Source organism: Cygnus atratus, chromosome 1 (genome assembly GCF_013377495.2).
Source record: "Cygnus atratus isolate AKBS03 ecotype Queensland, Australia chromosome 1, CAtr_DNAZoo_HiC_assembly, whole genome shotgun sequence".
NCBI classification, from domain to species: Eukaryota; Metazoa; Chordata; class Aves; order Anseriformes; family Anatidae; genus Cygnus; species Cygnus atratus.
In genome coordinates this window covers 130,874,098-130,887,291 of record NC_066362.1, presented here as the reverse complement: position 1 = coordinate 130,887,291, position 13,194 = coordinate 130,874,098, and the positions used below count along the sequence as shown (strand labels likewise).

The following is a 13,194-nucleotide window of genomic DNA, read 5'->3' as shown; positions in this document are numbered from 1 at the left end:
CTTGTGGCTTCCATCCCCAAAACCATGACAATCTATTAAGAACCTGTGAGGTCTATATTTTAGACTGTAATGAGGTTTTTAATGCTAACAATGTGAACAGTATAAAATACAGCAACTTCGGATAGTCTCCTTAGCCTTTATTTTTTCCTTAAGTACAGCTTAAATGCTGTTTTGGAGCTGATGAAACCTTGTGACTTCGATCAACAGAGACACTCCTACTAATCACATTTAAATGATAGAGTGGGAGATAGCTGAGAGACTAACATGTTTTAAAAGGGATATTTAAATGGGGAGGGGTCTTTAAATCAACCCCCTCCCTCAGCTAGCCACACTGGGTAACTTTTTTGCTAAGTGAAATTACTTGAGATCTGTAGAGAGAGTGATGGAACCAAGAAAATATGAGAAATGGAAACCTTGATCCATAATAGGAAAGACAGAACTCCCTCCATCTCATCAAAATCCTATGTTGACTCCAGAAGACTGAAGATAAGACCATGTTCCCAGCACCAGCTCTGTGACAGAACTCCCTTCTCCAGCTAGTCTGAGCTCAAAGACCTTCAAGGAGTGATACAAGGCCTTCCCAGTTACTTTGACTTTTCTGTGGAGAAGTTTTTGATTTTTATTGTTTTTGTTTTAAATAAGAGGTTCTTCAGCCATTTAGTTGACTTTGGTGCAAAATATGACACACTGTCACTTAACATAACTTTCATTTGCCTTGCGAGCATGACACACATTTTGAAGTTTTTGAAAATAGTACAGTGGGGCACTAAAAAGCTTGAATCCCCCCCCCACACACACACATTTCTAATAAACTACAATAAAAAAGAAGCTCCATATATTCAGTTCTCTCCATAGAGAATGCCAAGACGTGCTGACATCATCATAGGTCGAACTACTGAAGAAAAAATGCAAACATTAAGAAATACGTCTAAATTTAATGAGAATGGCTGAGAAGTAAACATGGAAGAAGTTTGAGAATTTCAAACTATAACTAAAGAAAAATCAAACATCTATTCCAGAAACCACATATTCCATAGCCTTACATTTTTTCTCAGAAAGTACAGCATACATAGCACCTCTGCCAAGGCCCCACAGATGAATGTGTCAAGAATTTACATTCCACACGGAAACATTAGGAAAAGGTTGCTCAACAAATCATGCAACAAGTGATTGTTTTTTCTAAGGAGGTCTCTCAGTTCACCTGTGGAGTTTACTGGAACCAAAGAAAAATGGAGCTGGTTTACTGATAACATCTTCTAGGAGAAATCCTTTCTGAGAGGCATCTCCTTCAGGAATGTTTGTGTTTACTTTCCAAGGAGGCATGCTTACACTGACCCATGTATCGCTGGCAGCAGACAGATGAAAGGCTCCACTTCTGCTGTCGTCAAAATTAGCAGTGAATTTGCAAGGGAACAGTACCCGGCCACCAGCATGCAGAGCATCCTGAGAATTTTGTATTCTGAGCAGCACTGACGTTTTACTGCTCCTCCAGCCAGAGTACTGTTTGTCAGCAGCTAAAGCAAGTGTTTGGAGACACATGTAGACAAAACGATGGAGAATCACAATGGCCATAAATAACAAGGAGGCAGGGCAGAGAAAAGCAAAGACATTGAATGATAGCAGCTGAAAACATTGCCTAAATAACTGGGTGGACTGCTGCTCTCCTGTTTCGTTCGTTTACATCCAGCAAGTTTTGCTATATCCTGTTCTGGTGAGTCACTCAGAAATGTAAAAACAAATGAAAACACTTGTTTTAGATTTTTTTTCCCTTTTAATTAGATTTTGACAGATGTACCTGTCAAAAAGGACAAAATAAAGATATCAATCTTATTTAAAGTGCATTCAATTCTACTTTTTGCCTTTGTTGGCCTTCAAAAGAATAACAGTTTGCTGAGACTCTCACTTTAGCAGATCGACTGATCTATCTAAATAAAATGTGATGTTAGGAGAGTAAAAACTCCACAGATTGGAATAAATCCTAAAATATGAGTGATTAATTCTCAGAACAGTCCTAAAGAAATGAGTACCATATCCCTTCAGTAATGTTTTTAAAGCACGGCCATCTGTTGGGGTTGAATGGGGGAGAACAGTCTCAGGCACCAGGCAGAGGGATGTTGCACCTCCACAGACAGAGTAACTCCACAAGTCTGTACCCCAGTGTGGTTCAGTCCATGACAGTGCTAATGGAGAGGAAGTATCAGGCAAAACTAAGTATACAAAGCCTCCCTGCTCTTTTTCAGGAACTGTCCACACCTGAAGACACAAAGCTGATTGCAAGCAGAATAAATTGCATGCGAGGCTCACTCTTCATGCTCCCTACAGCAAGGCCTCATTGTGCATCCCCGGTGATCAGCACTGCAGCCTTTTTTCCACCTCTGTGGCTTCACCTCAATGATCTTTGGCTGCAAGCCATACACAGGATCACACAGTGGGTGACAGGCCAATGATTGTCAGGATTAATTTTCAGAAGGCTATTCATTCAAAAAAAGACTTTTCACATGACACTCCAGGTAAGACCTAACTACAGGACGCCTTGGCTACTACTCATCCTGATACGTGGGGTCTCTGAGGCTGGGATATAGGGAACTCAATATGTTTGGAATTATTCATGTATGCAAACATGTGATGCTCAAGTGAGGGGAATGCTCTTTGCATTAAGGCAGCCATAACTCGTCTATAAAAAATGTTCTGGAAATCAGCTTCCCTGTTTCCACTTTGATGTCCTTCTTCCTGTTCTCACTGCTTGCCTCTCAGGATGGTACACTGTCACCAAGAAAAAAAAGGAAACAGAAGGCAGACATTCCTTACAGGACCAGGGACATGCAAGGGTGAATAAGTGCATGCTCTTGGCCTTTTGTGTGCGTACACCCACGACCACAGTGCAGAGTGTTTGTTTTGGATCGGTTGCCCAGTAATGGAAGATATTCTCTTTATAAAATAAACGGTAGAAATGCTTGTTAAAAATAATAATAATAATAATAAATTTCTGTGGAACAGATCAGGCTAATACTTTCAGCTTACTGTGACACAAAAGGAGAGAGCCTACCTCTGCCTTGAAACTCAGCAACACAGGGACCATTGCTTAGGGCAGCAGGTGTGGCTCTGCCAAGATGTGAAGATGAGTAGCACCAAGACACGAGGCTTTACATTTTCCTTGCAAAGACCAGCTCAACAGCCTGAAAGCTCTACAACTTTGTCCCTTCGAATTCCTGGGCCTCACGTCCCAGCCCATCATGCTAAGCCCTCCAACTCTGCTGAAATGCTGCCCCATGTGAAGCCCAGCTACTGGCAGTCACACATGTACCTCAACACACGTAGCAGGGCAGGAGATGCAAGTGCTGCTGCCTCTCCATTGTCCTTCACCAGGTATGCCAGGCTAGCTGCCTTCATGGCGGCTTATCCTTTCCGCAGTCATGGATTAGCTGTCTGCTCAGCAAATAACTGTGGGACAGAAGATCTTTAATAACCTGGTAGGACAGAGGGAAGTGCACTGGAAACAATCATGGACGGAAATACTGGGAAGTGGGGTGCTGTATGCTGCTATCTTGGCTACCTTTGCTTAATGTTTGCTGATAGCAACAACAATAACAACAACAACAAAAAGCTAACATGGCTTTCTTTTCACTCTGTTGACAAAATCTGCTTGGGAACCTGATTCCTTCAGATTTCCTGGCCTTTGTCCTCTTATTGACCAACTCGCCACCTCTGTCAATGCAGAAATCCTGAAGGAAGGAGAGAAACAGATTCTGTCATTCAAGTAGTGCTGGAGTATTTTGCCCTCAGGGGATGCTCCTGTAATACTTTCTACATGGAGAGGGTTTGGACATCTTAGAAAGCAAAAGACATCTTGGAATTCAACCTATAAATGAGAATAAGGCAGTGGAAGATGGGAGGAAGATTTGAAATGGCCTGAAGCTAAATGAAGAAAAAAGGAATTACAAGTAAAAGAATCAGCATAGTGATTTTTAAAAATGCTTGGCTAAAGTCAAGTAGAACTTTTTCTTTCTCTTTTTTTTTTTTCAGCAGTGCTGAAAAACAGGAAGCAGATAAATATATACAAGGATGAATAAGCACAAAGTGCTGATCTTTGCTGTGGGCAACTACTGAGTCCAAAATGTCCAGAAAAACTATCTGAATAAAAACAGAAAGCAGATCTCAAAAGTTACTGAGTGAAGTATAAATGCCATCATGTAGGTAGAGATAAAAAAAAGAAAGAGCGGAAATAGAAGAAAATAACATTATTTGCAAGTGCTCAACCAATACAGTTATGTAAAAGCCAAGTTTTACTACTACTTTTCCAGAACTAGTTCTCTAGAAATGAACATAAAATTAGATGCACAATTACCTATATGCTGAAAACTGCAATTTCAGAGATTGGTTTCAACACTCAGTGTCTAGACTTAGTTCAAATGGCTGCAAACTATAGGTCAAGTCCAGTGGATTAGGACCCAGCCCGTAAAGCTGCTTAGTGTCCAAACAAAAAAGTCCAACTGTATCTGTAAATCCATGTCACGTTGAGACTGTTAAGACCCAACTGATCAGTACCATTTATACATTTTAAACCGTGGCTGTTTTCCTAAGGTTAAAAAAAAAAAAAAAGGAAGAAAAAAAAACATCTGACTGGTTTAGGCAGGGCTGGGTTTACATGCTTTGTGAATTGCAAGGAAGAGTGTAGAGTGTTTATGCAGGTAAACAACTGGGTCATATTATCCTGACTGTACTCCTGCACTCTGCACTGGCTGCTGAAAATGGGGAGAAAGAACAAGGAAGAAAATATGCAGTCCTTTAACTCCTCCTTTTCTCCCAGGAAAGAAACTTTCAGTTCACGAGATCTGGATTATACTAATGAGAAATACAAAGGGGTATGACATATTTTTCAACTTGGAAATGAATACCTAGGCAATACAATAGCTTGGTAACATTTTCCTATTCCAGAAAGTATAAATTTAAGACTAAAGAAACCTCATATGCAAAACTAAGACCCAATTAGTGAATATATATTCATATAATTTTACCTTTGTCTCTGTTTTTCTCCTTCCCTAACGAGTCCAGTTTCTTTCTTAATGATTTCTTCCTCTTTTGCCCATCTGTAAGAGAACAAATAGGAAATATGTGAAAAGAAAGAATGCTGAACAAACTGTTGCGTAAGCTGTACGAACATGAGATGGCCATGGCATTTGAAGTCAGGAAGGATGTGGGGTGTATTTCACAAAGGTTGGGAACTGTCACAGCCTTTCAGCCCTAACGAGTGAACTGGAGGACCAAATGTATCCCACTCCATGCTGCTGGGCATAGCATGCATGGTCATGCAGCCCATGTGGCAGAAAGGAAAGATAATTTTGAAGACTTCACAACTGAGACTTGATAGCAAGTAGTGTAAACCCGTAAGTTCTGATCAGCCCCCATCCATAGGCACAGGACTGTGACTCGGCTGTGGAGCTGGAGGTAGTATTTGGAGAGCCAGGTTGTGTAGTCACAGGTAGTATTCAGAGAGGGAGGATGACTGACCTCCAGGATAAATTCTGCACACCAATTGGACTAGTTGGGTGATAACTGCCCACCCTCACATGACCCAGGTGATCTGAACTCATACTGGAAGCCTACAGTTTGTGTACAGCATGTTCAGATTGGTTCAGGTGGATTAGTCTAAGCAAAATTACTGCTCTGACACCGTATATATCATCCAAGCTTTCACTAAGGTATTAAGGACTGATGATTTTAAGTAGCAGCATAGGCAGGTCCGTTCTTGAAAGAATTATGTCAAAAGGTTGGCTATCATTATTTCCTTCAGCATCTTTTATAATGAAAAGTCAACAAAAACACATTTTGTTAGATCTCAACAAATACAAGAGATTAAGACAGAGACCTGCTTTAACTCATACCTTTTATTTTTTTATATATTTTTTTTAGCTCCAAAGCAATATAAAAGATCTAACATAGGATTTAATGCTAATACTAGCATAGGCACCGTTAAAGCTAACAATTAATGGATACATACCTTTGCTTTACTGGTTTTGTAATATGGAAAAACAAAACAAAACAAAACAAAAAACCGAAATACACAATATGTGTGTTTCACTTTTATGGTACAAAGGACACCAAATAATCTGCCTCAACATGTTTTTCTGGTTATGTAAGCCAATGTCTTAAGTGGTCTTTTGCACTAGGGAAAAGACAACAAAGGAATGAATTGGATCTCTGTGGATTAACTCTCATTTTTGCAATTACCCATAAGAAAATACAAGTCATTTCCTCATAGTTTTCCCTCAACTCCTATTGAAAGACATGCCCAGAGTATTATTCAACAGACAGATGGACAAATTCTGACTTTTTCATAGCCAGTTCACATCCTTTTTCTTTAAAATTAAAATTTATTTTTGCCTTGTGCAACTTCTGCTCGATCCAATCCCCTTCAATGTTTGTATTCTGCATTTATATGGGTACAGCAAGCATATTACCTCCTAGCAGTTGCTTAACTATGATACTCAGTTTCTACCTCTTGAGGTAGAGGTAGATTCACATTTGCTGGTTATGTTAATACCTTTTTCTGCACCTGCTCCAGTGAGAATTCATCTCTCTGAAATAAGGCTGACTAGAGTTGATACGGTATTCCAGATGAGATTTCAGCAATATAACAGTGGTAATTCATTGCCTGATATGGTCTATGATTAGATTTCCCTTTTTCATAGCCACATGACAAGTTCATAACTCAAAGTCATACTTTGATTGATTAATGTGCCCAGTCTTTTCACACCTTCTGACATTCCCAGTTCATAATACTGAGTTTATTACAAAAATTCTTCTTATACCTCTTGGCAATATGAATAGTCAGTAGCCTGCTTACATAAAAGTAACAATACTGCTTGTTTTTATAGGGTTGCCTACTACCATTGTGTTCTGGCTTTATACACTATTATTTTTATATTATTTTTCATCTTATAAATTCAAATTACTGCTTTGCAGTAGCCTTTTGATAAATGGCTTACATTTCTTTAGAGTCTTAGAGCCTTTATGCTCCAAAGACCTATTTATTGATATTCTGACATTCTACTGAAGTCTACTTAGATGTAAAAATGAGAACAAAAGTTGAAACTGCATATAATATATATTGTTTTTCTATTACAGTTATGTAACTGCAACTTCTGGAATGTTTTAGTGCTGCACACTCAAATATAACAGAAATACCAGAAAAAAATGAATGCTATTCAATATAGAAGAGGGGAACAAATGACATTTTAATAGTCATGTGGAAAACAAGTTAATCACTTCTAGGGACAAACTATGTTTTTTACAAACTTATGTATGAAGAACCTTGTTCTTAATGGGTGATTCCTTCAACTCCAACAGTGAAGTAATCAATCAGTAAAAGACAGGTTAAGAGAATATTTGTGCATTTGTCTCGACAACCCTTTGATTTTTGCATAGCGGTGATCGGGCCCAGAGGAATATAAGAAACAGGAAACAGCTCTGGAGATGGACAGGACAGAAAATATAGAAAAGAGTCTACTCTCTGCGGGAGCGCACTCCTGAAGCAGAGAATGACACAGCAGAACGACAGAGGAGATGCAAAGGGATGTGCTTCCACCGAAGGCAGTGGAAACCATTTACATTTACGGTTTCCAAGAGAAAAAGAGTTGCATATGAAAGTAAGGCTGATAGGAATCTCAGCAAAAAGCTAAAGCTTAGGGGATCTGCCAGGAGGTCTGAGGTCAGTTCCAGTTCTTCTTCTGCCCCCAGCAAAAGACGTAATTAATTACAACCTATATTGTGTAGAAGCAAATACGTTTTGAAATGATTGTTGATTTAGGTTTTGTCAGGCATGAGCACTGCTGAAATATTCATAATGTACTGAGGGACTTGTGCAACTCCAGCAGTTTTAAATCTTAAACAAACCCAGTTCATAACAATAACACTTAGCACTTACTATCTGCAGTGTGTTTGGAGAATATAATTAATATCCAAAGCTTTCTTGAAAACAGGCAAAGCATTATTACCCGTGCATAATACCTACTGTACGTTTTCAAACTGATTAATAACTATTCATGCAAAGTAATACCATATCAGTCCAGAGTGCTATTAAAGATGGCCTGCTATTCTCATTTGTGGTTTGAAAGTGTTTAAACCACAAATTGATAAAAGCCATTCATCCAGTTGCTTCATCCAGTCTTCTGTGTACGTTATTATCCCTTGATGTCTTCTTTCTATAGATCAGCAATATATTGCTGTCTAACAGATTCCACTCCAGAATATTAGCAGGACAAGAAAATTCAAAAGTCTTCATGTCAAAAGATAGGAGATGTCAAACTGAAGGAAGATAATTTTTTTCCCTCTATTTTTTAACCATATCTGACTTTTCTGGAGAACATCTGCCCAGGCAGCTCTGCAGATCAGTTGTTTCAGAAATGAACTTGGTTTGTTCAATACTTTCTAATTTATATGTTGACTGCATTTTATGCTGCAATGCATACATCACTCTCTTGGCATGTATATATTACGACTAACATGATGAATGTTTAAAAAAAACAAGCCTGGAATGAAACTCCTGAGTGCATATTAAATTGCTACGTGACCTGTTTTTGCAAAGTAGCGAGCACTTCCAGGTTCAGTTAATGCCAAAGAGACTTTTCTATTTGAAAAATCAGGTCATCTATTTAGGACTCTGACAGTGAACCAAAGCCTACAGAACACTGGAGTATTTGCACTGATACACTGACTTTGGACAAGAATTGAAGAATTGAGGAGTGTGACTTCTGAGATTATTAGTTTTTAAAGTTTTTGGTTCAAGGTTGAAATTCATGCACAGTGTCAACACTAACACCCTTTAACTTTCTGTTACACTCCCAAGATTTTGTACAGTCCACTTCAAGGTCCGAATTTCAGTTTATATGAGTATACAAATCAGCTAATAAGATATTGCTCACACAAGCAAAAGAATCACATATTAGGTATATGGAATTCGTTCAAGGTGATACAGTTAGTGGCACACCTGGAGTTAACATTCAGGAACTCTTGGCCACTACTTTCACATTCCGAACTTAATAGCCACTATATTGTGAAGCCCTAATGCAATTTTATTTGTTTATTTATTTTAAATCAAAATAACATGTAGAAAGAAGTACTACAGCTTTCCAAGTCATTTTTCTGACACTATTATAGTATTAGATTTTAAATTATGGAAAGTGTCCTGGCAATAAGCTTGAAGTGAACCTGTAACAGAAATAGAGTTCTTCAACACTTTCTTTTCTTATGTATGGGCTTATAAAGCTTACAGATAAATAAAGCTTATAAATAATAAAACGTATAAACTTTATGGATTATCTATATGAACGAATGTTCCTTTTATGTTATGTACATGCAAGAACACTATTTTTTGTTTAATCAAAAACATAATTCATAAATTCATACAGAGACTGTAAGCTAATTTAACTCACTGGGTTTTTTACAAAAGAAATCTGTTGTTTATGGGGTTACCAAGAGAAGAACACATAGTGCCACCCCCCCTCTCGACCATTATTGGCAGCTTCCACTGCATGTGAGAATTGTGCTTCTTGTCCATTTAGGGGGGAAAAAAAAAAAAAGTCATGTTCTACAATTAAGGGTCATTTTCACAAAGTATAAGGAGAAGAATTATGTGAAAGATAAACGTCATACCCATAGCTCAGTTATGGGAACAGAAATGGATGAAATTCCTGATATTGTAATAGTTCTAAAATAATTCTTCATAGTAGCTATCTTTATTCATGGTCATTTTCCTTTAATTGTCATTAGTATTTTTTTCCTTGCATGTAATTATATCATAACAGAATGTACTTTTAAAAAGTGTAATCCACTCTGCCTTGAAAGCCATAACCAGTGGCATCCCAAGGCACCAAGTCTGACCTCTCTTGTGGACTTCTCTGTCTGCTCCACTCACTAAGAACGATTCATTTCCCATGTGCCAGCCTCCTGCACTCAGCCTGCGAAACAAATGTCAAGCTACATTCACTCTTGCCTGTGCGGTGCTGCAAGTAATAGAGTTTGCAAGTAGAAAATACTGCTAAATGCTGTTGACAGAGCACAGGGAAGAATAGACCGTGTTTCATTCTTCCCTCGTTGCACTGTGTTTGTGGTTGCAATCACTTCTTCGGGCACTATGCAAAGCAAATTTCCTTCTGGATGCATACTTGGAGCTGCTCTACTGAAGAGCAGGGTGCTGGTTTTACTTAGCCATTCCTGTCACTATAAATGTCCATCTTGAAATACTTACTTAGATTAACATGTTGTTGAAATGCTCTTGTCCCCACACAGTAACTTCCAGAGCGCTGCCAGCTGCAGCACAGGCGGAAGGTAAACATTTCAACCAGAGGACGAGGAGCTAAAGGCTTTGGCACATCACATGCTATGAAAACGGAAGGGTTGAGCCCCCAGGTATTTCCCATTGCCCTCTTTCTCCCTGTAACCTGTCCTTGGCAGTGCGCACACACACTCCCTTAGCAATGCAAAATATTACATGGCTTCATAACTCCTAGACTACCTCCCCATTTCTCATACTATTTCTGCTTTATTGGTTACCCTCTTTAGTTCACTTTGTTTTAGATTAGCCTTCCTTTGTGCTTGACAACCTGCAGCTAACCAAAGAAACTTAAAATCACCAGACAAAAGCAAGCTTTTCTTCTTCCTCAATCCACTAGACTCTTTGGTAGCCTGTGGTTAATGTACCTTCTCAGATATAGATTTATATATACAATATTGCATTTACATGTATAGCAGTCCTTTGGGTTACTGCATTACTGATTAAAATGAAACAAAGAGGAATTATAATTTGTCAACATGCAGGTTTAAATATTGCAGCTGATCGAAGATTAAATCTTGCATTATAAACAATTTCCTTACTGTGTAACAGCAAGAATTCAGCTCTAGTGGCATATGAACGATATGACTTTACAGAAAACATCCATAAATTGCCAGAGAAACTGCCTGGAACACAGAACTGCTGGAATCGTCACCAATTTCAAAAGAAGGTTCCACCCCTACAGGAACCCGAGTTTTATTAATCAAATGACAGTTTACAAGTAACCCTATGTGATTAAAAGATGTTCTTCCATGATTCTCAGTTACGAGGGACTTTGCTAACTGGTGTATAAATGCACATGCAATGCACTCCGACAGTAAGAGTCAAACCTTGGTACAGGTGCGATAAGGAACTCAGGCACTGGAGCAAGGTCTGGGCTGCAGAAGCCACAGCCTGAAAGTGCTGTCACCACAGGTGCAAGAAGAGCTGGGCAAGAAGCCCCTTTCCAGTCCTGCCAAAGCCACTGTAGGCCCACTGTGCAGGAAGCTGCAGGTTTAATAGGTGAGCAGGAGCAGAGCTTGGGGGGCTTTGCTGCTGCCACCCACTTTACATGGAAGGCACTCAGAGAGCAGAGGTTTGAAAGCTTTGGGAAAGACAACAACATCCGTCACTTGGAGTGCTTTCCTAACTGATTGTAAAATGGGTCTAAAACTGTCTGTACTACTACATCAAAACAAATCACAGAAAAGAAAATATTTTAGCTGTACTGGAAAAAGAAAAGGAAGAAAAAAATAAACAGGAGCCTTGATGTTGTCATCTGTGATAGCTAGAAAAAAAAAAAAAGCTCTAAAACTTTCTTCAATCCACTGGAGGTGGGAGAATATTGACTGTTTCTTGGCATCAGCTATCTAAATAAAAAGTCATTTTATAATACAAGGGAGGAAAAAGTACTTTCACACCTTTCCTAGTCAAAATGATCTTCATTTGATAAGAAGGAGAATTACCTTTAATCCCCAAAGTGCAAAGTGGGCTAGAGGCAGAACAGACATGAAACTGCCACTAGCAGGCATTAATTTTTTTTGGTGTGTATTGATAAACTGGCTTGCATACCAATAGTGGGAGGTGAAAAAGCAACCACAATTCCCCCAGCCCTTTGGCATTTAAGGGACCTCCCGGTGGTCCCAGTGAAGCACGGAGGTGCTTCAAGGCATCCAGGTCCCCTGTTGTCCTCTGACCATTGCTTTTGTTGATATGAACCCTTCACACATGCCTTTGAGGACCAGTTAGCCGTTAGCCCAGTCCACAAAATTCCTGCACAGTTCTCAAAGCCCTGATAAAGAAATGAAATGAGAGTAGCCTTTAGTGCAAGGAAGTGAAATCAAGGTGCAGAAGGTCTCTCAGTAGACAGGTTGGTGGGCCCCAATAGTTGAGATGCTATCTATTTGAAAAGTTACCAGTGCATCTTCTTTCCAGCCAAGTTTCATTGTAATCATTACCTGCCCTCTGTATCTGTAGTATTAATCATCTTGCTCACTACTTTTTTTTTTTTTTTTTTTTTTTTTTAACAGCAACAGGTGTTGACAATGTAAACCACAAGAATAAAAGGCATGATGAAATCTGCAGGGACCACTTTGGTTGACTTCCTGCACAGAAATAGTCAGTCACACAGACATTTTTCTAATCTAGTCTTAAAAACCTTCACCAGGAGATTAGGTCTCCATTAAATCTCCAGGTAGCCTTTTGAGCATAAAAGCCTAACAAATCTATACAATTTAGAATCTACAAAGCCACACAGTCAGTCATTTCTTATTACCATCACAATGCTGAAAGCATAACTAAAATGTAAGTGCTGATAAAAGAAAGAGGGAAAGAGGAAAAAGAAAAAAATGCAAATATATACATTGTTTCACAGCTCCGATTAAATAAATCTATCAATACTCATCTTATTTTTCCTAATCAGTATGTAAAGACATAGCTTAGACTTCTGGCACCAACCATGACTCCACTGAAACCATGCATTTGAATGAACTTTAGAAACTAAGGCAAGAAGAAATCCTCATCAGAAATACTTCCCTAATGCACTTTTGAAAAGAGCAATATGCATATGATAACAGAAATAAATCTGATATTCAACTGAAATGTTTAGAAGATTTATACCAGAAGAATACACACGTTAAAGCAAACCTCTGCCAAAGTCAAGCAGAACATGAGAATCAGTAGGTTGCAATGTTTCTTAATTAATTAATTTCTTAATTAATTTCTTAATAAAGCTTCAGTTAAAAGCTTCACCAGAATCACCATACGCTCATGTGGATTATTTATGAAGTATAGGACAGCCTAGTCAAGTGTTGAAAAACAAAGGGCCAGGACTACAGCAAATACTAAAGGCAGAAGACAATCAAGAATACTTCTGTTACACTAGG

The 13,194-nt window shown here is 38.7% G+C and overlaps 1 protein-coding gene across 7 annotated transcripts in view; it reads right to left on the bottom strand.

Moving 5' to 3' along the window:
- Positions 1-13,194, bottom strand: part of ARHGAP6 (Rho GTPase activating protein 6) — a 162,636-nt gene that overhangs the window by 37,569 nt on the left and 111,873 nt on the right. For all 7 annotated transcript variants that reach the window (XM_050713587.1, XM_035542161.2, XM_035542160.2 and 4 more), the window contains one exon: positions 5,016-5,087. In XM_050713587.1, coding sequence (XP_050569544.1) covers positions 5,016-5,087 — 72 coding nt within the window. The remainder of the gene's footprint in view (positions 1-5,015; positions 5,088-13,194) is intronic.